The 27,594-nt window shown below is 34.7% G+C and overlaps 1 protein-coding gene across 1 annotated transcript in view; it reads right to left on the bottom strand.

The window, feature by feature from the left end:
* The window catches only part of LOC118184723 (uncharacterized), a 585,346-nt gene that overhangs the window by 104,034 nt on the left and 453,718 nt on the right, over positions 1-27,594 (bottom strand). The window contains exons 8-9 of the mRNA XM_085812207.1: positions 18,203-18,271; positions 321-464 (exon numbers count right to left, since the gene is read on the bottom strand). Of these exons, the coding sequence (XP_085668333.1) occupies positions 321-464; positions 18,203-18,271 (213 nt within the window). The remainder of the gene's footprint in view (positions 1-320; positions 465-18,202; positions 18,272-27,594) is intronic.

Here is a 27,594-nt window from a genome sequence, read left to right on the forward strand (position 1 = left end):
AAAAATAAAGGGTTTCGTATACCCTTCCCGTGTATGTTGTCTACTTCCCACATTTATTGAACATAGCTTTAGTAAGCTCCCTGTTCCGAGTCAGGTCCTTGCATGTTCCTAAAGAAAGTAAGGCGAAACATTGAACCTGATAACCTACCATTAAAACTCGGACATTCTTTTACGGACACCCTAGAGATAGATGAAGAGTTTCGCATTTAAAGGAAAATTACTAAGACAGTTATTTATTATGTTAATAAGTGGTAAAAATGGTTTCTTAGGAATACCATTTGATTAATATAAACAATAATTCGTAATTACTGACTACTTACAATTTCTTGAGACTTGGCAGATTTGCAAAAGTAGCACTTCCGACCTTCATGATCGGATTTCCGCCCATTTCCAGAAGGGTCAGTTTCGGATTGTGGCGGAAGGCGGACTCCGAGAGCTCAGTGATTGCGTTATCCGAAAAAATCCTGAAAAAGAGAAACACTGATAAACGCTGGATATCAAATAAATTCGTTCTTTTTGTATGTGTGAGTTTCAAATTATTTCAATCTGTAATTTTTAAGAAAACTTTTAACAATTTAGTGATTCTTGCCAAAGGTTCGCCACTCAGAAACCAAGAGGTGGAAAATTAGCGTTTCAACCCGCGGGAAGGCGCATGGGGTTTGTCATACCCCACCCGTACATAAAAGTGGAATATTCCTAACCTGTGAAACTGAAATTCTGTGCTTCATTCAGTAGCTGAGTTTTTAGTTGTGGTTGACTTTCAGAACAGCTTTTTCTTTGCCTGTGTGTGTTTCAGAAACAGATTTATCGGTATTTTGTTGGAACTGGGGTATGACACACCCCACGCGCCTGTCCGCGTAAGTGTTTTTCTGACCGAATATTTAGTTCAGAAATTTATTTCTGGAGTGTAACAGTAAATATTTCTACTCGCAAGTGATTTTAAAGTACTTGACATTAAATTCTTGAAAATTTCTAACCACATTATCGTAAAAAGAATGACTCCCTATGAATTGCAGATGCAACGCCTGTGAGATTTATTAGAAATATTTGAAAGCGATGAAGACTGCATTTCGGAAACTGAAGATGAAACTAGGAATATTTTCTACACTGGTTTCGTTTCGAAAAAGATAAAACATTAATTTCTAATGTTCCTAAAAAAGGAAAAACTGTTTTTATGCTTTGAACATTATATAACGATCATACTATAGATGATACTATTAGAGGAAATAAAACGACAGGGATTATATTATTTTATAATATGACTAAAGGAGCATTGGATATGGGGGATGAAATGTCAGCCAATTATTCAATTGCCAGAATAACAAGGAGGTGGCCAATGATATTTTTTTTCCTGCACTGAATGTTGCTGTAATAAATGCTTGAATTATATTACATTCAACTGCTAATTCACCAACCAGACACAGAAGTCTGGTTTTGAAGAACTTAGCATTACAATTAATGAAAACAAGTACTGAACAAGGATCAGAGATTAACACTTTACCAAGAAACTGACGTACTGCATGCAAAACAAAAGCAGAAGTTTCGACAAAGAATTAAAACGAATACACGAAATTCGAAACAACTAAGTATGAAAGATGGGATAAATTTTTTGCCCTCGCGCCAAGGACAGAAGAACGTGAATGCAATGTTTAAAATGTGAAAACATTCTGTGCCAAGAACACACGAATGTATTTCGTTCAAAGTGTGAAGAAATAAAATAAACATCGTTTATTAGAGATGCAATGAAACTTAGAGGCATGATGTATATTTTTAAATTATTTTCATTTATCTTAATTTTAACTCTAAGATTATTTTGGAAATAAGAAATTAATTTTTTGAAACCCAATTATTATTCACGTATTTATAATACACGAGAACAAGGAAAACCGCTTAAAACTAAATAAAACTATTTTTATCGTATTTTAAATATTGGGGTATGTGATACCCCACGCGCCCACTCTAGTAACTTTTCTTGGTGCGACTTCTGCCGGGTTAAGCGTTTTTAATTACTATCACTAATTTCAGGTATTTTTTTTTTTTTGAGGGGAGGGGGAAATGGATGTCGACCTTTTCCAGGACCAAGAAAAGAATTGTAGAAAGTTTCGTGACGATAGCCCCAGTAGTGACTGAGTGTATCGCAAACAAACACACAAACAGACATTCTTCTTTATATATATGTGATGTACCAGCTTTTGTCCGGAATAAATAGATTGCTGAAGAATCATAGATGTAGTCGTAGCTTAAATTATCAGACGATAAGTTTAAAAAACAAGGATCCATTTATTATTGGTCAGGAGAAATAGCAGTTACAAAAAATCATATCTCAGGAGTAAATAAAAAATAATTACTAATAACGTTTTGTATGAAGTTTACTGCATCATTACATTAAAGAAAATACCCCGATATTCCTTTGCGAGTCCTTTTATAGCCTCTGGAAAGGCGGAGGTTCCAAGAAATGACGTCACCCTCGTCAGCCATTCCAGTTCGCTTTAAATATCTCCAGAACATTCTATAACTGTACGTGTAGAAAAGGCGGGAAAAACAACTTGACTGCGGGGCTGTGGATTTAATTCCACGTACTTTCAAATAAGAGACCGTCGCCATTAAATATTAAAAGAACATACAGTTAGAAATTTAAGTGTATTTTTGACTATGGAATTTTATTATTACATATATATATCCATATAACATATGGATACATTTTGCAAAAATTTAACATTAAGCCAATGAAGTTTAATCCGGCGCCTTAGAATTTTCCACCAAAGCAACATTTTATTTCAAGCATCTTTGTTTTACTAAGGATGCATGAAAAAATTCTACTTATTCGAGATTAAACTCATCAGCGCACCTTAAATAATATACACAACATAAATTTACTTTAGTTTTTCACAAACATTTTCAGGCACTTATTTGATTCCAAAATGGCCAAGTAATATTAAATACTAAATGAAATCGTTCCACAGAATCAATATCGATAAACCATCTGAATATTTAGGAAGGTTTTCAAAATTATGTAGGTTCCTTCCCCCCCCCAAACTAAGCCATTTGTCAAAATTCTTCTGTAAAAATTATAGTGCCTTTCAAAAGTCTTTAACAAAGTATCTTCAATATCCAGATAACCACGGACTTTATTTTCCTGAAACAATAAATCAGTTCTTCTTTTCGGAAAATGCTCATCCAATCTTTTTCTATCTGATATTATCGTGAAAAATGTATTAAGGGAAAATCCCATACTTCAAAGCGAAACTTCTGTTCTTTATACTAAGCCTTTTTCCCACTTTAGTATCTCAAAAATAAGCACACACACATATAATTTCATGGAGGAACACAAATAATTAACTACTGCAGTTTATAAAAGAGACAGAATTAAAATAATTTCTACGTAGATTAATCTCCGTATCTTTGTTTAAAGCAACATTTCTATTTCATTATGATTGAAACTGTCTTTATTGTTAACATGGTTAAAAGTAATCTATGGTATTATTGAATTTATCACTGTGAATGTGCGTTTCACTTTTCAAACTGTTGCCACCAAATATTATCGACCTGTACTATATTTGAAGAAATTGAATAATGATGAATCAACATAAATGTGTGTATGTTTCTCGCATTGTGAAAAAACAATGGTACCTAGAGCTATCCAGTTTTGAATGACATAATCCTACTGCGAATATGGGCATCTGGAAGCCCAAATTTGAAATTTGTTTTATTATCGATTTAAGATTTTGTAAAACTTTCACGAATTTTTGATTAATAAACTCGAGGATTTCAAAGCGAGCAATGGCAACGTTGTACACAAAAACATTTTTATCTCCAGCGCATGAGACTGCGCATCGGAAATTCTGAAGGTATGCTGTTTTTAAATATTTTGTGCAAAGATTATGATATATAAAGGTAACGCATGAAACGTTGAAAAAACGCCCTTTTGGGCGTAATATGAAATCTGAAAGCTTTCAGATTTATTTATTTTTTATTATTATTTTAAGTAAGAACAGATATTATAAATAGTAGAAAATTATTCCCGAATCATTTTTGTCCCTTTTGGTGGTATGGTGGTGTATTGAGAATAAGGCAAAGCACACTAGGGCTATCTGCCTAAGGGGAGATATGCCTTCGTGGAGGACTTTTTAAGGGAAACTGGCTCGTATACACGTTACACACGGGGAAAACCACGAAAACGCCCATGCAGCCAGCCCGTTCGCGGGATTCGAACCTCGGACCGCACTACCAGTGTTCAGCGATTTTACCGCTCGGCCGCTGGTGGGCTTTTTCCCTTTTGAAAAGAGATGCGAAGAACATGATATTTAATAAATAAAGGTAACACACAAAATGTTAAAAAAACGCCCCTTTGGACGTAATTTAAAATCTGAAACCTTTCAGTTTAATGTTTGGCAATAAAAATATTTTTTTTTTTCGTTGTAAAACTTAGAAATTTTTTATTAACAAACATTTTATTAAGGATTTGAAAGCGAGCAGTGGCAACAATTCTCGAAATAAAGCAGATTTTTATGTCCAGCGAGCGAGACTGTTGCCATTCGAAAAATTACAGCGAAAATGAGCGCTTTCAGAGTTTTTAATTTATATCTCTGATTTGAGGTTTTCTTTCTTTCTTTCTTTCTTTTTTTTTTCTTTCTTTTTTTTTTTTTTTTTTTTTTTAAAGTGGACGTCGACCTTTCCTAGGACCCAGAAGAGAATTGTAGAAAGTTTGCTGACGATAGCTGTAGTAGTGACTGAGATAACCGCGAGAAAAAACACACAGACATTCTTCTTTATATATATAAATTAATGTAACAATCCATAAATTTTATTTGCATTACAAACTTCAATCAGACATTTAATGAATAAGTAGTGATAAATTTGAGCATTTTTCTACCCTGCCTATTAGATGCTATTGCAGTAAAGCAAACTCTACAGGAATCTATTATTCATTTGGCCGATTAACGACAAAGCATGTGAGGTCTTTTCATCTAAACGGAGAAACACCTTCTTGGAGAATCTTTAAAGAGAAACTGGCTCAAATTTACGCAGTTATAAGAGAAATTAAGCAAACATTTAATCATAGTATGTAAAAGAAATTGTGGTGCTGAGAGAAGTGAAAGAGCGACTGTGATATGTTATATTTGTTTCACATAAAGAGTGATAGTAAATTTACTATCTTTTCTTTAGAATTGCTGTTAACATAAAACGGTGTTTTAGGTGCTGTAAGGTGTACGAAGTATTGTAATCGCGAAAAGTTTCATGCAGCATATTTCAACGAAAATATCCATTTCGACCGCTATCGAATGCAATTTAATGATGTTTTTGCGCGATATCTGTACGTAAGGACAGAATAAAAGACTCGTTTCCTCCAAAAAAATTATAAAACTGCTTTAAAATTAATTCTGAAGAGAATGTTTCGTGGCGTCTGTACAAACGTATGTACGTACGTATGTATCTCGCATAACTCAAAACGAGTAGCCTCAGAACGTTGAAATTTTGTATTTAGGACTGCTATAACATATAGATGTGAACCTCGTATTTTGGTCGCAATCGGCCGCACCAAACATATATAAATATATTTATATATATATCCACTCTGTTACCCGGCTCAGTGATCTCAGTTTCTTTACTCTTATATGTTTGTAAATTGTACATTTTTTGCTTTAAAAATCATTGAATTATGTTGTTTTTATCTTCCGGTTAAGGTTTTTATGCCTTTAGTAAATCTGTATGCAATATTTTTAGAATTATCAACAATTTTAAAGATGTTTAAGTGCCGCTAAGCCTTTTTTTATGGCGGCCATTGATTGTTTACATTTGAAACAGCAGACTAGTGGATTCGTTGCCAATCTAGAGAAACTTAGCTTCGCAAAAACAAAGATAACGCCTTCATTTATTATTTAAATCATGCTTAATCCGTTCTGGAATTTTTTTCGAGGAAATAAGCGTTTCAGATTTACTTCGTAATTTTTAATATAGATATTTTAAGTTCTTATATATTTTTGCCTTCTCGCGAAGTGAGAACTGAATTAATTAAATGAGAGATATTCAATCGTCTGCGAAAAACTGTTTCTTTTTTGTTTTGTTTGCTTAATTTCTTTTATACATCCTTCTAGCTTTATTATAATATTTGAATAGATCATGTGGCAACGGTTAGATAATTCTATTCTTTAAATGATATAAATTTTGTGCATTATGAGTTATAATATGAGCGAAATATATTTTCGTTATATAATTATTATATAAGTTAACTGTGTTATGAAGAAGAATTTTGTGAGAGGACCGAATAAACACAAAAAAAAAAAAAAAAAAAAAATATACAACTTATCTGTTAAGACATCTGGCACCAATGTTAAATTTTGCCGTGAGAGGATTTAAAGTTCAAACAAAGCACCAATGTTATGTTAAAAAGTTTCGTCACCAAGGTTAAATAGTTTTACTTCTAGGTACCATGTATTATCTGAAATTCCTATATTGTTAAATGTTAAATATGAAACTTCTTGCCGTTAAAGGGAGTGATCGTATAGTGAAACGTGTACAGCATTTTTGCGTTGTGAAAAAAATGCATTCCGGGACCGCGCCGTGAGAGGATCGAAAACATAAAACATATACAAGATATAAAGGAAAAATTCATATTAAATATATAAAGAAAACATACTGTAAGAGGTTCCAGATTAAATATCAGTTTTATTCAATTACAACACAATAAGAAAAATCTTAACCTCATCTGAGAGTCTGTTCATTTAAATTCATAAAAAAACTTAAGGTTTGTCTGGTGATTTAAAAGAAAGGAAAGGGAACCAATTTAAGGCCTGAAATTTAAGGCCTAGATTCGACGTTGTTTTTACTGCTAAGGACGTTTTTGAAAAAACTTGCCTAAAGTTCAAACACACCAAAAAAATAATACTTATCTTGAGTGGACATCTTGAAGTGGAGGAGAGCTCATATCTTAGCTCTATCCTTACGTCACTTGGCAAATCCGCAAGACAGAGACTCGAACGGCACGACAATAAATTACATCAGCTATACCGTCAAATCTTACGCCTGCTACTGGTTTCCATAGAAGAAAATTATTCCCACTGGAAGCAAGAGAACAGCTTACACCGCACGGCTGTCTGCCTAGACTCTCAGCTCCACCAAGGAAAACGTAGACAATTAAGCTAGGCATTTTAGAGAACGGCTAACGCAGGCTTCCAGTTGACTAAGGTGACATAATTCCTTCTGTTTTCAAGTCGGAGTTCAGAGGACATCGTCCTGACTTTTGCCGATACAGATAGAGACCCAAGTCTCTGTTAATTTTTTTGTTATACGCTCAACAGTTTTTTTTTTTTTTTTTTTGCATTTTTGAGAAAACCCGCGGCCGGGGAGCATAATTGCCGCTCCCCGCCGGAAGCACTGCTCGATGCCGACTAAATCTTTTCCTTTTTCCTTCGCAACACCCACAAGTTTTTTCTCAGTCTCCGTCAACAAGTCCGTCAGGCCCGAAGGTCAGCGAATCCAAGCAGTGAGTGCCTAAGCGAGTCAAGAGTAAGTGTGTCTCGCCTCTTAACCAAACGCGGCCGGGGAGCATATTTGCCGCTCCCCGCCGGAAAACATCCCGCTTCGTAATTACATTTTGTCCAGCAAGCCCGAAAATCAGCGAGTCAGTCAGAGAGTGCCTAAGCGAGTCCAGAGTAAGTGTGTCTCGCCTCTTAACCAAACGCGGCCGGGGAGCATATTTGCCGCTCCCAGCCGGAAAACATCCCGCTTCGTAATTAAATTTTGTCCAGCAAGCCCGAAAATCAGCGAGTCAGTCAGAGAGTGCCTAAGCGAGTCCAGAGTAAGTGTGTATCCAACTCGAATTTCCTTCGTCTCCTTCACAAAACGGGCTCCCACTATGGCTTCACTTATCGCCCCCTTAATTATGGCAAAATCTTCGTTTTCAACTCCAGAATGCGGAAAAAAGGGTGATCGCGCATGCGCGCCCTTCTTCACTTAGCCAACAACCGGACCCTCAATCGCCAAAAACCTGAATGACTTACATTGAAAGACAAGTAGCAACCTTTGACCTTTCCGTCACGTACTTTCCTCTCTTAAGGTCAACTAACAATGAAAATTCTTTCTCGAACATTCTAAAGCGCGCGAAATCATGACTTGGCGAAAATTGCCTCCCTTTCCCTGCTTCTTTCACAATGAATAAAAGTTTGTACAAGATTACAAATAGAGGAAAATAAATAATACTCTTTTAAACTAAATAATATTTCCAGAAGCATCTGTTTTTCCCCAAAATTAAAGCCTTCAATTAAATAATTCAGAATCAAAATAAAATTTAAATTTCCATAAATCATAAAATCATTCACCTAATTTTTATAACGCTATCCGGTAATTTCTCTACATAACATTCCTTTCCCCTAAGGAATTAAATTTTGGTTTACCAAAATTTAGCAGACAGACACTTCTTGAAATACCATGACTCATACTGTGCAATAAGGCTAAAGGATAACATAATGTAACAATAGTTCACACGACTCCTTGGTAACAGTGACGTTTCTGACACATTAAATTTCAAGTCCAAAATGTGCAAGTAAAACAACAATATTAATCAAAGCAATTACTAATTAAAATACTCAAGGAAGATCATCAAAAACAATTAATCAAAAACATCAATTAAATCAATTAATTAAATAGAAATATTCAGAACACATACAAAAATAAAAATAAAAATAAGGCGCTAATCACCAACAAAATATGTCTAAGATCAATCAATAATGACAAAAAGAATTTCTCTTTTTTTTTTTTTTTTTTCAGTTCATTACATCACACTAGTGTTGCAGTCTCTGTGTGGCCACATTTCTGAACGTTTATTTATCTATTCATTCCTTTTCAGTCCATTAATGTAAACAATTTCACCTGAGGTCGAACACATTCTACTATTGCGACAATTTCTGCTGAGCACAATCATGGAGTACATTAAATGAGTACGGAGTTGTCAATGCAAGCGAGGGAAAACCCTGTAGTTAGAAATTATTGTGTTAACAACTCCCCCCCTGCAGCCTTCAACGCGAGAAAATGAAAGCAACCAACCCCGGAATGTGAACTCAGCACCACAATACTCCTTAGTAGAGGAACTTGACCTTAAAAGAAACCAGATTTCACCCTCCTACGTCTCACCTTCGACCAAGGAAGAACAATCACTCTTTCAAAGTTGAAGAAGACTTTATCTTTCAATTTTTCCCTTACGATAGATAAGCCACTGAATGTGTTCGAATACACACACCTGAAGAAAGAGATAATCTAATCCAATTGCTCACACCACAAAAAAAAAAAAAATGAAATAAATAAAAATAAGATAATTAACGCGCCGCAAATACATAAAATACATTCCTGAGAAGATAAACACACTAATAATTCAAACACTTCCAGATAAAATATGTCCCATGAACGTATTAAAAAAAAAAGAGTAAAGATCCCCTTAAGTACTACGAAATTGAATAACTTCCAGGAATGAATCCCAAACAATCACGTCTAAGAACAAAAGCGGCCTGATCAGGGCCAAGCATTAGAAAAGAAAAGAACGTTACAACACAAGGAACCTCGGAACCAGCCGAAAATACCCCACACAAAAAAATCAGAAAGAAAGAAAACGTGATTGTCCAAAAATTCAATCCAACCAAAATCAATTCCGAAAATAGCATCCAGAATACGCTGTGCAAATACCAATTAGAATTTTATCCAAGACACACAAAAATAATAGTAATAATACAACCTAATGCATATACAAAATAACGTTTGGCCAAAAATTTACAAATACTACCAAGATACACATATACACATAAAATGAAAATACAATTAAACTGTAAATATTTCGTACATAATTCAAATGAGCAATGAGATCAGTGATACTTAAAAAAAAAATTTTAAACTGCAATACCTAAACCAATACACACCTAATCATTACGTTAAACCATATCAAGTCAAAAAAATATTTCACTGTAATTCAAATCAAGCCAAAAAAAAATCAACCAGCAAGAGTGAAGTGCCGCTAAAAATTTCAAACCTCACGGTAAACACTAGTGAGTAACAACACCAAACTTAAGTCCCCTTAGTAAGACAACACCAAAAAAAAAAATCCAGTAATTCTAAAAATCCCTTAAGTCCACGAGAAAAAAAATTCAACCTAGTCAAAGAAATCAATCAAAGCTGGACTGAAGCACGTTACTAGAACACTAAATAAAATATCACAAATCAAAAAGGTGTTCAAAACAAACCCCCCAATTTAGGCGAAAACTGAGATCTATTCTGCATCAGACTCTTCCAAAACGTTGTATAGTAACCTAAGTAGCAGCCTTCAGCAACACCTCCACCCAAACAAAAGAAACAAAGTAACTCTTTACCGCGTCCATGTAAGCTGAGAAAAGCGCTGTATTATGAAGGACAGACCCAAACTTTTACGTATCAAGCAAACCCCCAGACACGTTGAAAGAGAACATAAGATCTCTTATCTCGGAAAGAAAAGTGCGCTGACTGAAACGTTACAATCCTGAACCAACACAATGAAAAAGATACAACAATAGTTTTCTCAGATAACAAGTTCCTGTTTGCCCTGGTGTAAGAGGTCAAGTGCCACCATGAAGTGCAAGTATTTACAAGAAAACGAGCTTTCAGGACATTACAACTTCACGCAAGACCTAACTGCAAGCAACAAATGCAAAGTTCTCAAAAGTGCCAAACTAAAAAAAATACTCATAACTCGTAACTCAAAAATCCCTAAAAATCACACAAATGAAATCCATAACTCAAATTCTACTATTTTCCTATGACCACAGAAATCTCAATTCTTCCACAGAAACCAAACATCAGAGAACTTACATTTTACGGACCTTGGCAGAAACCACCAAAACAAAACAAAAACTTGATACAACTAACTTGACACTAACAAGTCAAATACAAAACTTAAGCCAAAACAAGAATTAACCCCAAATTCAGCAACAAGTCCAAGCAAGAAAGAAAATTCAGTAACTCAAATCAAATCTATTACGATTCACTAGCAAATTCAAGACAAACTACTTGTAATCAACAGAAAATTCCCACACATGAGTACAGAGCAAAAGTAACTAATCTTCTCAAACTTATCTAAAAATTTCCACAAAACAAATTCCCGTTGTCACCAAATTCTCATTAAAATTCACTTTCTACAATTCACAAGACTAACTCAATTTCTACTGTTTAAACAATTCTCACATGACAACTCTTCACAAACTTAAAACTCAGAAGATAACTACTACTCTGACTCAATTACTACAATTACTCTGACTACTACTACAATTACTCTGACTCATTAAACTAATTAGAACCTCACTCAAGCTGAAGAATTCAATCAAAAAAAAAAAAAAAAAAATTAAATATGCAAACATCACTATTGCTGATCTCAGGCAAAAATTCAAATCTAACCCATGTTCACTTTAAAACAGAATTTGGCAATTGAAAAACAATCTACAATTTTTACTCATTCATTTGTATCATTATGCCTTCAGAACGTATAAAATTCATTGCTCAATACTAAATTAAATTACTAACACATTACACAATATACTGGGATCATATCAAAACATTGTAAATCAAAAAGCAATAATATACTACGCTAGAGAATCATGAAAACATTACATACATTTCACAAAATATTATTCAATCAAGTCAAAAAAAATCAAAATTTCTCTAACGTTACCCCTCACAATTACACATTTCACAAGACATTTACTGACATCGAAAAAATTCTAAATAACTGTACAGTGGCGCCCGAACTTCTACAAAAAGGTGGTGGATGATGATTCCTCACCACCAGGATTTGGCAAATGGGTCCCTTAATCTCCAGTCGTCTTTTGAAAAGGGGAGTATATAAGGCATTTTCTGTCTCCTTTCTGCATGTCTTCGTGGTGTAACGGTAGCACACTCGCCGTGTATTCGAGAGATCCAGGTTCGAGTCCTGGGGAGCGCATTGCTCATTAATGCAATAGAAACTTAATGATTCTACAAAGTATGCAGATATTCATTTGTCAGAATTAAAGAAAAATAACAAACCTTAAAGAGCAAAGTATGTTTTCTCTCTTGGACAAAATAATTTTTATTTTGGAAGAAAACATTTACATTTCATATAATTGTTTTGTCCAAAACAAAGGTATACATATTAAAACCAAAAATGAAATTTTCACTCTAAAAGGCTATTATTTACTTCTTTATTTCAGGAACAGAAGAGGGACTGATAACTAATTGATTAATCTAGGATAAGTTTTATAAATTTTACGTGGAAGATATTAAAAGTAAATTTCGTGTATTTGCTGCAATAATCATATAAAGCTGCCACAAGTTTTCTTGCAAGCATTAGAAATTATATCTAAAATGAAGGGCTATATTCTTATAATAGGAAATGTGTGACTTAAATTTTAAGAAGTTTTCTAGTTCATTTACCAGTGTAAAAAATATCGAAATTCCCTTCGACTTTATATTAATCTAAATTTATAAAATCCTCCACATACAAAATTGATGGTACAGAAAGAAAATATTTTCCTTTTTAAAACATTTTCAACTATTATGAATGTTAGGAAGTAAATCAAAATTATACACGAAACATTAAATAAGAGAGAAAATAACAACCAATTATTTACTCGGCCAATACAAAACTCTATGTATGGGCTAGAAAATGTTTTTTCTTTTACGAGCCGTGAATAAAAAAATCAAGAATAAAAAATAATTTACTTTTCCCCCACTTTAAACAAGGGAAGGGAAACATGTATAACGCCTGTCTTTTCCTTCTTGTTTCCAACAACAACAACAAAAAAAAAAAAAAAAAAAAAAAAAAAAAGATTTATTTTTCGTTTTAAGCAAAGAACACGAAAAAAAAAAAGAGTTTAATAATATGCTCTAGCCTCTAAAAAACTGCGAGTGTATCTGCTTTAATAAAATATAAATCTTTTAGCAAATACTATGTGCAAAGTATTATTTTCTGGATCGCTACCGTATCTGGGTTACGCAATGCTGCTTATATTCAGAGAGTTTTAACACTTTCGAATACGGTTATAAAATTAAATCCCAGTGTTCCTAAAATTTCTGATTCTTCCACATCAGTCACAGCTGGTACATTTATGAAAGAAATATCAGTATCATTCATGCATGCATTTTAGAAATCAAAAATTGCAGGACCTTCACAAAATATTAATGTCATATTTGTTTCGTTTTAAGTTCAACAGCAATGCAAGAAGAAACATATATCTTTCACTATAATGTTGACTAAATGCAATCGTTGATAAAGTCATAAGTTTGTACGGACATTAGAATTTTTCCGGGAGCAGGAGAGATGAAAAATGAGCAATGCGCTCGCCGAGACTCGAGCCACGGACCTTTCGAATACGCGCCAACCGTGCTGGCCATTACACTACGAAAACACGCTAAGAAGGCGGGAGAAATACCTTATATACCCCCCATTTACAGGGCGACTGGGGATTAGGGGATCCAATCGCCAACTCCTGGTGGTGGAGAATCATCATCCACCAGCTTTCTTAGTTTGGGAGCCACTGTAGAGATATTAAGATTCTTTTTGGAAGCAGGAAAGATGAAAAATGAGCAATGCCCTGATCGGGACTTGAACCACGGATCTCTCGAATACGCGCCGAGCGTGCTGACCACTACACCATGAAGGCATGCTAAGAAGGCGGGAGAAATACCTTATAAGTTAACCTGACTCAATCTATTCATGAGAAAATTTCTTAAAATAATGTAACTGCAGTAATACATATAAAAATGCAGATACAAATGATTCTTGTAATAATATGAAAATATATCATTTTCAAACCGATTTATCCAATTTCGTTAGAATTCAGTGTGATGTTACCCTGTTTTAATTCAGAATTTATCTTTGAGAAAAGGAACCTTATAATTAAAAGATCGTACTATTCCTCCCAAACTGAATACTTGCATACTAACCATACATTATGCATAAATGCCGTTAAATAACAACGAAATGAAGCATAATAGCGGAAAAAACCACATAACTTTTATTACACAATTTACAGTCTCAATTCTTGAAATAAAGGATGATAAATTTAAACATCTAGCGATTAAAATACTCTTAATAACAATTAAGGTTATACTTCCCATCAAAACGAAAATTTACAGTTCTAGTATATATTGTTACGAAATGTACAGGCGCTGTAAGATGGCTTCCCCGCAAAGTAGTTTTAGGGTTGCCATAAAATGGCAAGTGAAGGCAGGGTTGCCACATTTGGCAAGAAATCGCCCATTTGGCGCGGTAAGATGGCCCATTTGGCGCGGTAAGATGACTTCCCCGCAAAGCAGTTTTAGGGTTGCCAAAAAATGGCAAGTGAAGGCAGAGTTGCCACATTTGGCGAGAAACCGCCCATTTGGCGACATTCGGCGACAAAACTGCCGATGTACCATGGACGGATGGAGAACCTTCTGGAACGAATTCTTACCGGTTTAGCCCAGAATGTTCTCGAGCACAAGCCAAAAGCCATAAACGCTGCTAGTCTGCCGTCAGTTAGTGTGTGTGCCTCGTCTAGCAAGCTTATAGTCAGTCATTGAGCGAGTGTCTCGAAGTCTAGCGCCGAGTTCGTTGTCGAGTGCATCGCGAGAGTCTTTTAGCGTATCGCGAATTAGTGCATCGTCGAGTTTCGTTTTAGACTGTGCTGAGTCGAGAGCTATACGCTTGTGCATTGCGAGTTGTAGCGTGGAGAGTCTCGAGAGTTCTTGGAGTTCCGAGAACGACCGAGCAGAGTCGGGAGCTGTACTCGGGTGCTTTGCAGTGAAGTTGCCTCCACCGTTATTTCCTGACAGTGTGAAGGCTGTGTCGCTGATTGTTCCAGCGTGTTTAGAGTAGATCTTCGCCGACTGTAAAAGTATTTTGGAGCTGTCCTGATTGATATTGGTAAATAAAGTGTGTTTCGATACTTCACCAAGTGTCGTCGTTATTTACTCCAAATCTACGAACCCCGTACGAACGTGAAGGAAGAAAATAACGTAACAACTGATGTCAGAAAAAGAAAAAAAAATTTAAAAGATAAAAACAAAATACAAACAAGCCTTCTCCCCAGGAAACAATCTGAAAGGTTTCAGATTTAAAATTACATCCCAAAGGGGCGTTTTTTTAACGTTTTGTGTGTTACCTTTATTGATTAAATATCATATTCTTCGCACTTAAGCCATAAAATTCAATTCAACAGCAGCGTCGCAAAATATTTTAAAATGAGCTAAGCTTTAGAATTTCCGATACAGTCTCGCGTGCTGGAGACAAAAGGGTTTTTTTCTCCGTAGAGTGTTGCCATTGCTCGCTTTTAAATCGTCGAGTTTGTTAATCAGAAATTCGTTAATGTTTTACAAAATATGAAATCGGTCATAAAACAAATTCCAGATTTCGAACTTGGGATTTCAGATGCCCATATTTGAAGTAGGATTACGTCATTCAAAACTGGATGGCTCTAGGTAACGTTGTTTCATCACAATGCGAGAAGCATACATACATTCATGCAGACTCTTCATTGTTTAATTTCCTTAAATATAATACAGGGCTCTAATATTCGGTGGGAACAATTTGAAAAGTGATTGGCCGTTTATATTGTTCAACGGAAAATAGTCCTTCGAAAATCAATAGTCCTTCTGCACAAAACGAAATCAATAGTCCTTCTGCACAAACTGCTCCTTTGGACTAAGGGGGGGGGAATTAAAATTCTTTCAGACACAATATGCATGACAATTTATAACATCAAAAACTTAAGATAACGGAACAAAGAGAATCTGATTTTGCTAAGAGTTTTATAAAGGTAGAATTTAGAAGATTGTGGACTCAAATTCACGCGTAGTTGCTAATGGAAAGGCATCGCAATGTTTCCTAAACAAGCAGATACAACTGTCCTACGGTCTTCTTATGCTATAATTAAGGGGACTCATATACCTTAAACCCCTCATGATCTTCGAATATGTGACTGTTGCAAGAACTGGTATATTTTATTTATTTTAAAAGCAATTACTTCCAACTTTTTACAGCTGACTGCATAATATAGCTGCTTTGGAAAATAGTAAACAGAAAGTTTGTGTTGCCACAAATATTTTTGTAATTTAATCCTCTTTGTGACAAAATATTTTGCCATTGTTCCCCCTTGCGCGCACGATATTTTAAAAATGGCTAATCGTACATACTTGAAATTGGACGGAATTCTTTATTTGGGCACTATTTTCTAACTGAACCAACAGTCTGACGAATATTTTAATACTGAAAAATTTTATGGACGAAAACATTAAAACTTTTGTTAATAAAATACGTTTTATAAACTTAACTCAAAATAAAATAAAAATTTAACATGAAATTTTTAGAATTATAGGTTCACAGTCGTTTCCAAATGTTATAAAAGCTATATATTAAATATGGAATTAAATTATGAAACAAAATGTTTTAAAATGTGCGCGCAAGTTGGAAACATGACTAAAAATGTTGTCACAAAGCGGATTAAATTATAAAAGTATTTGTGGCAACACAAACTTTCTGATCACTATTTCAGAAAGCAGCTATATTATGTAGTCAGCTGTAAAATGTTGGTAGTAATTGCTTTTAAAATAAATAAGTTATCCCAATTCTTGTAACAGTCGTCTATTCAAACATCTGATGGGTTTTTAAGGTGTATGAGTCCCCTTAAGATATCGTTCTTCCTTTTAAGTTGACATCGTTGCCTTAATGTTTATCTCGTTTACTGCATAATTCCACAGTGTGTTGTTTTTTTAGCGACTCTGATAATCCTTGAGCAGAGAGAACATTTAAACACGTGCACGGTGCTTTATATTGTTACAGTTTTTCTTTTCTTCTGACACCAGTTGTTATGTTATTTTCTTCCTTCACGTTCGTACGGGGTTCGTAGATTTGGAGTGAATAACGACGACACTTGATGAAGGATCGAAACACACTTTATTTAGCCAATATTAATCAGGAAATCTCGAATAACACTTTTTACAGTCGTCGAAGATCTACTCTAAACACGCTGGAACAATCAGCGACACAGCTTTTACACTGTCAGGCAATAACAGTAGAGAGAGCTTCCTGCAAAGCACCCGCCCGACTATGCTTTCCGGAGTACAGCTCCCGACTCTGCTTGGTCGTTCTTGGAACTCCACAAACTCTCGAAACTCTCCACGCGATGCACTCGACGATACACAAGAGTATAGCTCTCGACTCAGCACAGTCTAACACAAAACTCGACGATGCACTAAAAGACTCTCGATGGACTCGACGACCAACTCCGTGCTAGACATCGAGACACTCGCGCAATGACTGACTATCAGCTCGCTAGACGATGCACACACACTAACTGACTGCGGACCAGCAGGGTTTATACAGTTTTCGGCTTGTGGTCAAGCACATTCTGGGTTAAAACCCCTTCGAGCCGACTGTCACGTATACGTGCCAGCAACGAACACACTTACCTACCGGCCGACACGCAGGCGTGCCAGAGGATTGTTCCGTTCTCTACCGACTGTCACGTATTTGTGCCAGTACTTTGGAACGTTTTTCAAACTATAATTTCTGCCACAAGATGGCACTGTATGTCCATATGGTTTCAGATACATGTATATTAAACCTTCTACTCGAAATGAAAGAAGCATGACTCACATACACGTGTTTTTGATTATATAAACAAACGGGGAAGTAAATGTTTCCGAATGGCGTGATTTATGACGTCTCTTTAAATCGCCCTTTATTTGCACGTGGTAGTTGCTTACTGTAAGTAGAGAAGTTTTATTTGCTCTAAAGCGTTGGGTATTTCGGTTTGCAGTTCAGTTTTTAGAAAATAATTAGACCTTGTTAGATGTGAATTCTTTGTTTTTACCGTTGCAATGTCGAAGCGTCGAAAATGTTTAAACCGGTAGGAATTCGTTCCAGAAGGTTCTCCATTCGTCCATCATATATAGCCGATTCTGTCGCCAAATGGGCGATTTCTCGCTAAATGTGGCAACCCTGCCTTCCCTTGGCATTTTATGGCAACCCTAAAACTGCTTTATGGGGAAGCCATCTTACCGGGCCTGTACATTTCGTAACCATATTTTTAATTCTACAATTCGAAAAGTAGTGGGAGCAAGGATGGCTAATGCCAAAACCAGGCATTTAAAAATAAATACCTAAAAAAAAAAAAAAAAAAAAAAGATGAAAGCTTTGTTTAATAGTAAAAAAAAATCAGCAATTACTTACAATTCTCGGAGTGTCGGAAGACTTGCAACAGCTGCAGGAAATTCAGTCAGCTTGTTTCCATGAATTTCTCTAAAAGAACAATAAAAAAAAAAAAATTGCTATAAATTACAAATGTTGCATAAATTTTGTGCAAGAGAAAAATTTATTCTTTAAAATAACGAAAAGAAGTTTGACTGTGTCCTCAGATAGCGCTGCAAAGAGAAATAAGGAAGTCCTGGCCGTTGAAATTAAGAAAGAAATCATAGATAAAACATAAGCGTGGTATATGAGTGACGGTATTGGCTAAGACTTACGACCGTTCTACATCAACGTTCTGCAGTATTCTAAAGAAGAAGGAAACTTAATGTGGCCAAAGGAGTTATCGTTACTTCCAAGCACCGTCCGAAACTCCTAGAAGATGTTATTGGTGCGAATTTAACGAAAAGCAGTTAAAAGGCGATTCGGTGTCGGAAGCTATTATTTGCGTTAAGGCTAAGAATATGTATAAAACCCCAAGTATTACTTACCCTTGTTATTTTTTAGGAAAATTGATTTATGTGTTGATATTTTTGGGGGTGAGGAACGGATTAACCGGATTTCTGTTATTTTCAATGGGGAAGTTTGTTTCTAGATAAGAGAAATTTGCTATAGGAGCTCAATGCTGTAACCAATTAGATTCATATCTCGAGGTTCCTTTGTACAGAGGGCCCACCAGCGGCCGAGCGGTAAAATCGCTGAACACTGGTAGTTCGGTCCGAGGTTCGAATCCCGCGAACGGGCTGGCTGCATGGGCGTTTTCGTGGTTTTCCCCATGTGTAATGTGTATACGAGCCAGTTTCCCTTAGAAAGTCCTCCACGAAGGCATCCCTCCTCTTAGGCAGATAGCCCTCGAGGCTTTGCCATAATCATATACACACACTTTGTACAGAGATCTTCCCTCTGCGGGCTAGTTTATACGTAAATTTTATTCCTTAATTATTAATCCAAAGGGGCTTTCTGCCTGAAGGACTATTGTTTTTGTTTTGCGATTTTGCGTCGGAATCCTATAAATGGCGTATCACGTTTCAAATCGTTGCCACCCAGTCTGCATAAATGTATGTATGTTTCTTGCATTGTGATAAAACAACGATACCCAGAGCTATCTAAATTTGAATGGCGTAATCCTACTGCGAATATGGGCATCTGAAAGCCCAAATTTGGAATTTGTTTTATTATCGATTTCATATCTTGTAAAACGTTTACGAATTTTTGATTAACAAACTGAACGATTTAAAAGCGAAGCAATGGCAACGCTCTACGGGAGGACGGGAATACCTTTTTATCTCGACCGCGCGGAACTTTGTATAGGAAATTCTAAAGATATGCTCATTTTAAAATTATTTTGCGACATTGCTGTTGAACTGTATTTTATGGTTTAAGTGCAAAGAACATGATATTTAATAATTAAAGGTAACAGACAAAACGTTAAAAAAAACGCCCCTTTGAACGTAATTTAAAATCTGAAACCTTTCAGAATTTTTACTTTTTAAAAATTCTTTTTATTTTTATTCAAATGCAAAACTGAATGGCTCTAAGTACAGTGTTTTCCTCACAATGAGAGAAACATACATACATTTATGCAGATTCTTCATTATTGAAGGTATGTGCCTACATACGAAGCTCCTTTCTTTTAAATACGTAAAATTTTAATTAAAGACACATGTTTTTGAGTTATTAATTCTGTGAATAATTATTTTTGAGTTATTAAAACTATGAATTCAAATGGGATTTTATAGAACGTTTCATTAATTTTTTAAATATAGGCAATATTTAGTAAAATTTTAGTGAAAATTTTCATTTACGCCAGATCTCCTATAACAGATTCTAATGAAAATATTTCAATAATCTTTACACAGTATATAAATAACATACTTACCTGTGTTCTGTAGCAAAAGATTTGCTGTACTTATAAAATTTCTTGAAATATTCAAAACTTGGTACAAAAACTCCAAATTAAAACAAAAAAAATCCTCTTTTCTTCAAAATACTGTCAATAAAATCAATAAATAAATACAAAGAGATCAGATTTTGCTACAGAACACAGCTAAATATGAATAAAACATTTTGGCAAAATTTCATTTCAATATTCTAAATACAGTTTGAGAAATTAACGTAATCGCAATCAAAAGTAACGAAAAACACAATTTCTCAGAAAATGCATTTAAAGATTTTAATACAGCACAAAAACTTTTGTAGCCACTTTAGACCTTTAAAACTCGCTATATTTGTGTGTTAGGCCCTCTTTTACTTCATTCTTAACTAATTTTGACTTTCTTTTAGCATTTTTCTGAATAACTTTGTTGCTTGTAGAGATTGGCGTTTCGATTTCCGAATTCCCTGTTTGTCTATTCCCATGTAGCTTTCAAGCATAATGGGATTAATTTCTATTTCTATATACCTGAAAATAGGTAAAAGTCCTAAATATCTTGAATTAAATAATAATACAGCAATATGTGCACCTAAAAGCAAAGTTTTCAGTTGGACAAAAGTTTCTTCAGGTTAAATAGTCCTCAAAAGGTTATTAAAACAACTCATTATTGTTTTGTCTTCCCATGTAGGCATTTTATCAGCAAAGTGTCACACAGTGAAAGATGTGTTGTTTTTACAGCTTTTATACTGTTTAGTAATTAAAAACAGTTGTTTAAACTTATTGTTTACATTTATACGACCATTTAAATACCAACTTCCGGCATCCAAAAATTCACTTCCGGTTTATTTTTTATATTATGACTTTACTTCTAGTTATCGTAAAAACAAAAATAAAGCATTTTTGGAAACCTAAATGTATGGCCTATAAAATGAATCATAATAATTAAATTCCGGCATTACTTTACATACAATATTTTAAAAGAACGAATTACTATAACTGTTTGCAAGAAACACAAATATTTTGTAATAATAATTCTCAGCGAATAGTTGTGATTTTTAATCCTCGAAAAATTAGAGACCTCTCGATAAAAATTCATTCTACTGACTACACACTGGATCGTTAGTTAATAAGATGTATGAAATTAACTATAATAGTTCTTGTAAAGAAAATACAAAACGTTAATTCAGTAAGCGTGATTTATCAGTGCAAAGTTAAGCTCAATCGATTAATTTCTGACAGAACGATTAATTGATGAAGATTATACGGCGGCCGTAATAAGCAATAATAAACCGGACGCAGAAGCCATAACAAAGTGTAAATCTTTAAAACAGGGGGAAAAAATTCGGGTTGATAGATGACGCTTCCGACTTCTCCTTTTCGATAGAGCTTTTGGCAAGTTTCCAACAAGTGAATAGGAACAGAAAAAAGAGAGGGGGTTGTCTTAAACTGAAATATTAAAAGAAGACCAGAGCAGTGACATTTTAATAGATTGGTTGATTTCTTTCCTTTCTTGTCCCTTTTTTATTTTAACGGGAAATATTTTTGCTTGGAGGGAAACTTCGGGTAAGGCTTTTAAGAATGCTGTGATTTTTGGCCGGTGTTCTTGTTCATATTCTTATCATAAAATAAATAAAGATAATAATTTTTTGCATTATTTTACATACACTGTCTGAAAACGAATGAAATACAGTTACTGTCTGAAAGAAGCCCAATGATTTTGTAACTATACAGAGGGTATTCACACATTTTTATACCGAATTTGCAAAGATTTAAATATAAGAATTAGAATTTTATTTTCTAATATGCTCAATCTTACAGCCGTTTTGTTAAACTATCATATTACATCTTGATTTCGAATATAAAAGTTTTGGTACTATTCCGTTTTGAGGACCGTAAAAAATTGCAGCGAAAATGTATGCGCAAAAGCGCCAAATCTAGCAAACGCGCCCATTTAACAGCGCGCCAAATCTAGCGTACGCGCTGATTTCAGATTGCGTAAGTTTATATAGTTCTATATTTCTTAAGACGCCATTGAAATACTAGTTTAATTTTTAAATCCTTTTTTGATTTTAAATCCTTTTTTAATACCCTATGGATTTAACAATTTGGGAATTGCCCATGACGAAAAGTCGGCAATAGAATTTTGGGTAAAATGCAGAATCACTCACTGCGTCACGCGTTTTTAAGGATTGCACATACTCGGCATCCATGTGCACATCGACCTATTTTCACTTAAAAAAAAATCCCAGAATTGCACAAAAATGGCACTGCGTACACCCTTGGCTTTATCTATGTACACATCGACCTATTTTCACTTAAAAAGTAAAAAAAAAAATTGACAAAAATCCAATTGTTTTTACCTTTGTAAAAAGCGGCAAACAAATAAGTGGGCGATTCTGCATTTTACCGAGAATATTTTCAAAGAAAAGGCATCATTCATTATAAAAAATTACGTTTGAACAACCAACGAGATGAAATTATGCTTTAGCGATAAGTCGGTAGCGAAATAGCGATGCAGGCATCCATTCAGTTATGTTTAGCAATTTTTATATAAATTATAATAATGATCTGAAATAGTTATTTACTCTTATGCTTCCATTCAGTCATGTTTAGCCTTTTTCATATAAATTATAGTAATAAAAAAGTATTATATGAAATTAACCTTTCATCTAGATTCAAATATCAATCTTACATAGTTATTTACTATTATACTTCCTTTCTCGCGTTAGGGTTGCCACAATTATTTTTGGCAGCATTGCCATCAACAATAGTTTGGCGATTTTTTACGGCCCTCGAAACCGAAAAGTACCAAAGTTTTTTCTGAAAACATCAAGCTTGATTTTATTCCACTCCTCCTTCACAATCTTCCAGAGTCCATCCAATGTTTTGAGATGCCGCTAGTACAAAGCTTGTTTTAAAATTCCAAATGAACAGTAATCCAAAGAAGACACATCAGGAGATTAGGGTGGGATGCATTGAAAGCGAAAAGCTTCTATTTCGGTTTCATTTCTCATTTTTTTCACAAAATAGAGCAGTAGATTTTAATGTATGCGTTGTAACTTTATCCTGATGGAACTTAACCTAGTGAAGATTGTTTGGACAAAGAGATGGAATTTTTTCTTCAAAAAATAGGTGTTAAATCATATTTCTGATAGCAATCCGAATTAATTTTGATATTTTTTCTGCCTTTCTTGTTTCAAGTTTTCCGTTACAAGAGAATCCAGTAATAACCCACCCCACACACACAAAAAAAAAAACTTTTGAAAAACTTTCCTTATTTTCTCGGAGCCAATATATTAAGACTTTTTCTCCTCTTTTTTGGTAATAAATCGATCTTTTTGTATTGCAATCAGGTAAGTATATCCATGCCTCGCTGTAACTATGTACAGTCAAAAGTCGTTAATTCGGACACCCATAATCCGGAATGATCTATAATCCGGACCTCAAAGCTAAAATCTTTCTGCGCATGCGCCGCGTTGACGCATGCGCATAGGCGTTTTACTCGTGCGCGCAAGACATTTACGACTGCGCATATGCGTTTGCGCAAGCGCAGAATACGTTTTCGCGTGCGCGTTTGATGTATAACGGACGGTATAAGTTCTAATTGTCTATTTCAGTTAATGTTGATGATTGCGTTGTTCCTTAATCTTCGAATTTGATCCGGCTTATTATTTTTTGCAGACTGTAAGAGCAATTTTATAAAAGTAAGCTTGAACTTTCGATTATGTCAAATAGAATTTCCGATGCTGGAGCTCCCAAAGGATCTAGAAAACGAAAGTATGTTTTGATGTCCATCAAACAAAAAGCAAATTGCTACAAAAAATGGATAAAGTCATATCCTTTGTTTATCTAACCGTTCCGAAATCTGTTTATCAACTTCACGCTGCTCTGCGGGGGGGGGGGGGGACGTCGCCGCGCGCAATGAACTGGAAGTTGTTCTGTCACACTATCGTTATCTTCAGGGCAGATGTTTTTATTTTATTCGGCTTATAATTCCTTACTAAATGTAGTATTTAATCTCGATGTACTGCGTCTTTGATATGATTTAAATCAAATTCCTCGTCATTATAAATATCACGAATACAAATCAAATAGTTTTCTGGTTGCAGTTTTCTAATTTCGGCTATGCGTAAGGTATGCTGTACGCATGCACGCGTTGAAAGAAATGCTTAATAAAGTAAACAAATAAATATTAAGCTTCTTTTTTTGTAAATTTTGATACCCTTTAGATCATAATTGCTCATTATTTTACAAATTACGGTTTCATATTTTTAATTTTATAATTTCTGCATGCCATCTTACCAGATTTAAACTGATGATCTATAATCCGGAAAAATCGATAATCAGGAATCGCCGAAGTCCGGACGAGTCCGGATTAAAGACTTTTGACTGTATTTTCATTTTTCGTCTGCCAAAAATTTTCATACAGCAATCTGCTCTATTTCCCATCGATAGCTACGTATATATCATAATAAAATAACGCCACACACATTACACAGAAATAACACGCTCTAATTTTCAATACATTTATTTTCCATAGCGACTCTCTGGCGCTAGGTATCACCTTACAGCGTAACATATGAATCGCAACTTCGAACGTACCCGTAGCGGCTGTAAAGGTTTCGTTTTGAGTTTTAACTTGAACTGCAGGGGCATATACATTTAACGCACTGCTGTTTTGATCACCCAACTCCGGATCTGAAGAGTCTGGCTCTTTCTACTGTTGTGCCAACGGAATTATTTTCGTTTTGATAACAGAAGAGAGAGGTATGTTTTTTCTTACACTTCTTGCACAAGTAATTAGAGCGGCAATTTCTCACACTGTGCAAATTAAAACAACAAAAACATAAATTCTGTTTTTTCACAAATTCTACCCTTCCTTTCACTCTTAATTTCTGAAGTTTAGGACAATTAAAAAGCTTGTGATTTCTCAGATTACATAACCTACACGAATTCCGCATATGTTTTTCATTTGCATTCGAAACGCCAGCGGTAACTCTATGTTTAGCTTTTTTTGTGTTAGTTACACTATTTGAAGCGCTGAGAGTTCTTGCATGATCTTTAAGAAATTTTATAAGATCTGTTAAATTAGGCAAATTCTCTTTCTCTAATTTTCTTTCCCACCATATTTTGGTGTTATATTTCCCCTAAAATGTATGCAAATACATTGGAAGAAAAATCTTTAACATTCTGATTTAAAATTTCTAATGATCTCACGCATTCATTTGTAATGTCAATTAAGTTTATCAGGTTCAGTGTCCCTCCTTACTTGCTTTGGGAACATTAAATAACCTGACTCGGAACAGGGAGCTTACTAAAGCTATGTTCAATAAATGTGGGAAGTAGACAAGATACACAGGAAGGGTATACGAAACCCTTTATTTTTCTCTCTTTACAATGGTTACAGCCGAAAACATCGCGGCAAAAACATCGCGGACGAAAACGCCGCGGAGAAAACAACGCAAGGCGAAAACGTCGTGCTACAAAACATCGTGGGAGAAAACATCGTAGTTCTAAAACATCGTGGTACAAAACATCGTCGTCGAAAATAAAGCGGTTCAAAAACTTCGCAGTTTAAAAACATCGTTGTCGAAAATATCGTAGTAAAAAATAAAGTATCTACAAATCATCGCATGACGATAACATCGCAGACATGGTTTGTTTCAGGCTTTAATAACTGTAAATGGATATTTCCATAATGACTTGTGAGCGCAAGTGATGTAAGGAAGGATAATTTTTATTTTCACATTTTTTTTATTAACTAATAAATTTTTGCTGAAAAAATAAGAAGGAAACTTAAGCATAGAAAATTAAATGCAACTTAATAAATTATACTTTTTATGAAAAATTACCTGTAAAATCTTTATAAAAATGATTTATTAATGGTCTTTGTTAGTTAACTACGTCGATTTAAAATTCTATTAAATGCTATAAGTTGCATTAATTTTCTATGCTTAAGTTTTCTTCTTATTTTCTCAGCAAAAATTTAATATTTAATAAAAAATATGAAAGTAAAAATTATCCTTCTTTACATCTTGCGCTCACAAATCATTATGGGAATATCCATTTACAGTTATTAAAGCCTGAAAAAAGCATGTCTGCGATGTTATCGTCATGCGATGATTTGTAGATACTTTATTTTTTACCACGATATTTTCGACGACGATGTTTTTAAACTGGGAAGTTTTTGGACCGCTTTATTTTCGACGACGATGTTTTGTACCACGATGTTTTAGAACTGCGATGTTTTCTCTTTGCGATGTTTTCTCCCACGATGTTTTGTAGCACGACGTTTTCGCCTTGCGTTGTTTTCTCCGCGACGTTTTCGTCCGTGATGTTTTTGCCGCGATGTTATCGGCGGACACCCTTTACAATGATTTCCGGACTTCGGAATACAGAGACCAACCACTTGTGGTCTGAACGTAAGAATATAAAAATATTAACTAAATTCCAACTAACTTTGGATTAATAAACAAGTGTCTACTTGAAGATTGGCCATATATTAACAGAAAGGCCGTATGTAGTACAGAGAACTGTTAACACTACGATACGTTTAAAATTATCAAGAGGATTAAACCTCTGGCTTTGAAGGCAACCAGCAACCGAGTAAAACTACAATGGCAAGCGGCCTGCTCCTAATCACTCCTTCCTCTCTCTTGCTTGGCAAAAAGCCACAACTTAAGTACTTGACGTTCGCAAAACAAATTTGCATAAATAAGTTAAAGCTTTTAATTCTGGCCGGAAGTAGAAAATTAGAAGTGATAGTAAAGATTTAAAATAAAATAAACGTTAGTAAAACTTAAGATCCTTCAAGTTTAATATTGCTGACGCAGACTCATTTTGCATAGGATGCATATTCATAAATCGTCTCAGATAAGTATACACTTGCTCGCGGTGATTAGAGAACCTTTCTTCTAGTAATGAAAAGGCTAATTTATAATTAGACTCAACTATGGATATTGACTGCACAATACGATAAGCATCTCCTCTTAGCGCAGATTTTAAGTACTGTAATTTGATTGCATCTGTTAAATTAGGATTTGAATCAACACTATGCGGATAAACATGTTTCGGCGTCAGGCGATGAGTATAATTTTTTGTTTTTGTTTTTGTTTCGATTAGCTTTAAATCAGATTTCACAACTTTGGTTACAGTTCCCACAGATATTTAAAGAATCAAAATCGTTACAAAAATGTGTAAACATCCTGTGTAATTCCCTCCATGACTCTTGTGAGTTTAAATTACATATTGATGTACAGTGGATGGACAAAAATATGGAAACACCTTGTGAAATGCATGTTTGAAAAGAAAGATTGATTTTAATGAAATATGTAGGTGGCGCTGGCGTTTTTGACTACTGACGCCACCTATACAACTTCGTAAATGTGCTAAACAGTTCAGTTGTTGTCGGAGTACTGTTATGTGAGGTTGTCAGTGCATTATGTCAGAGTTAACAGACTTCGAACGTGGGCAAATTGTTGGAGCACGTATGGTAGGTGCTTCC

The sequence above is a fragment of the Stegodyphus dumicola genome, chromosome 2, assembly GCF_044657685.1.
Source record: "Stegodyphus dumicola isolate Sdum_Otavi_A_Nest chromosome 2, ASM4465768v1".
In the NCBI taxonomy this organism is placed as follows: domain Eukaryota; kingdom Metazoa; phylum Arthropoda; class Arachnida; order Araneae; family Eresidae; genus Stegodyphus; species Stegodyphus dumicola.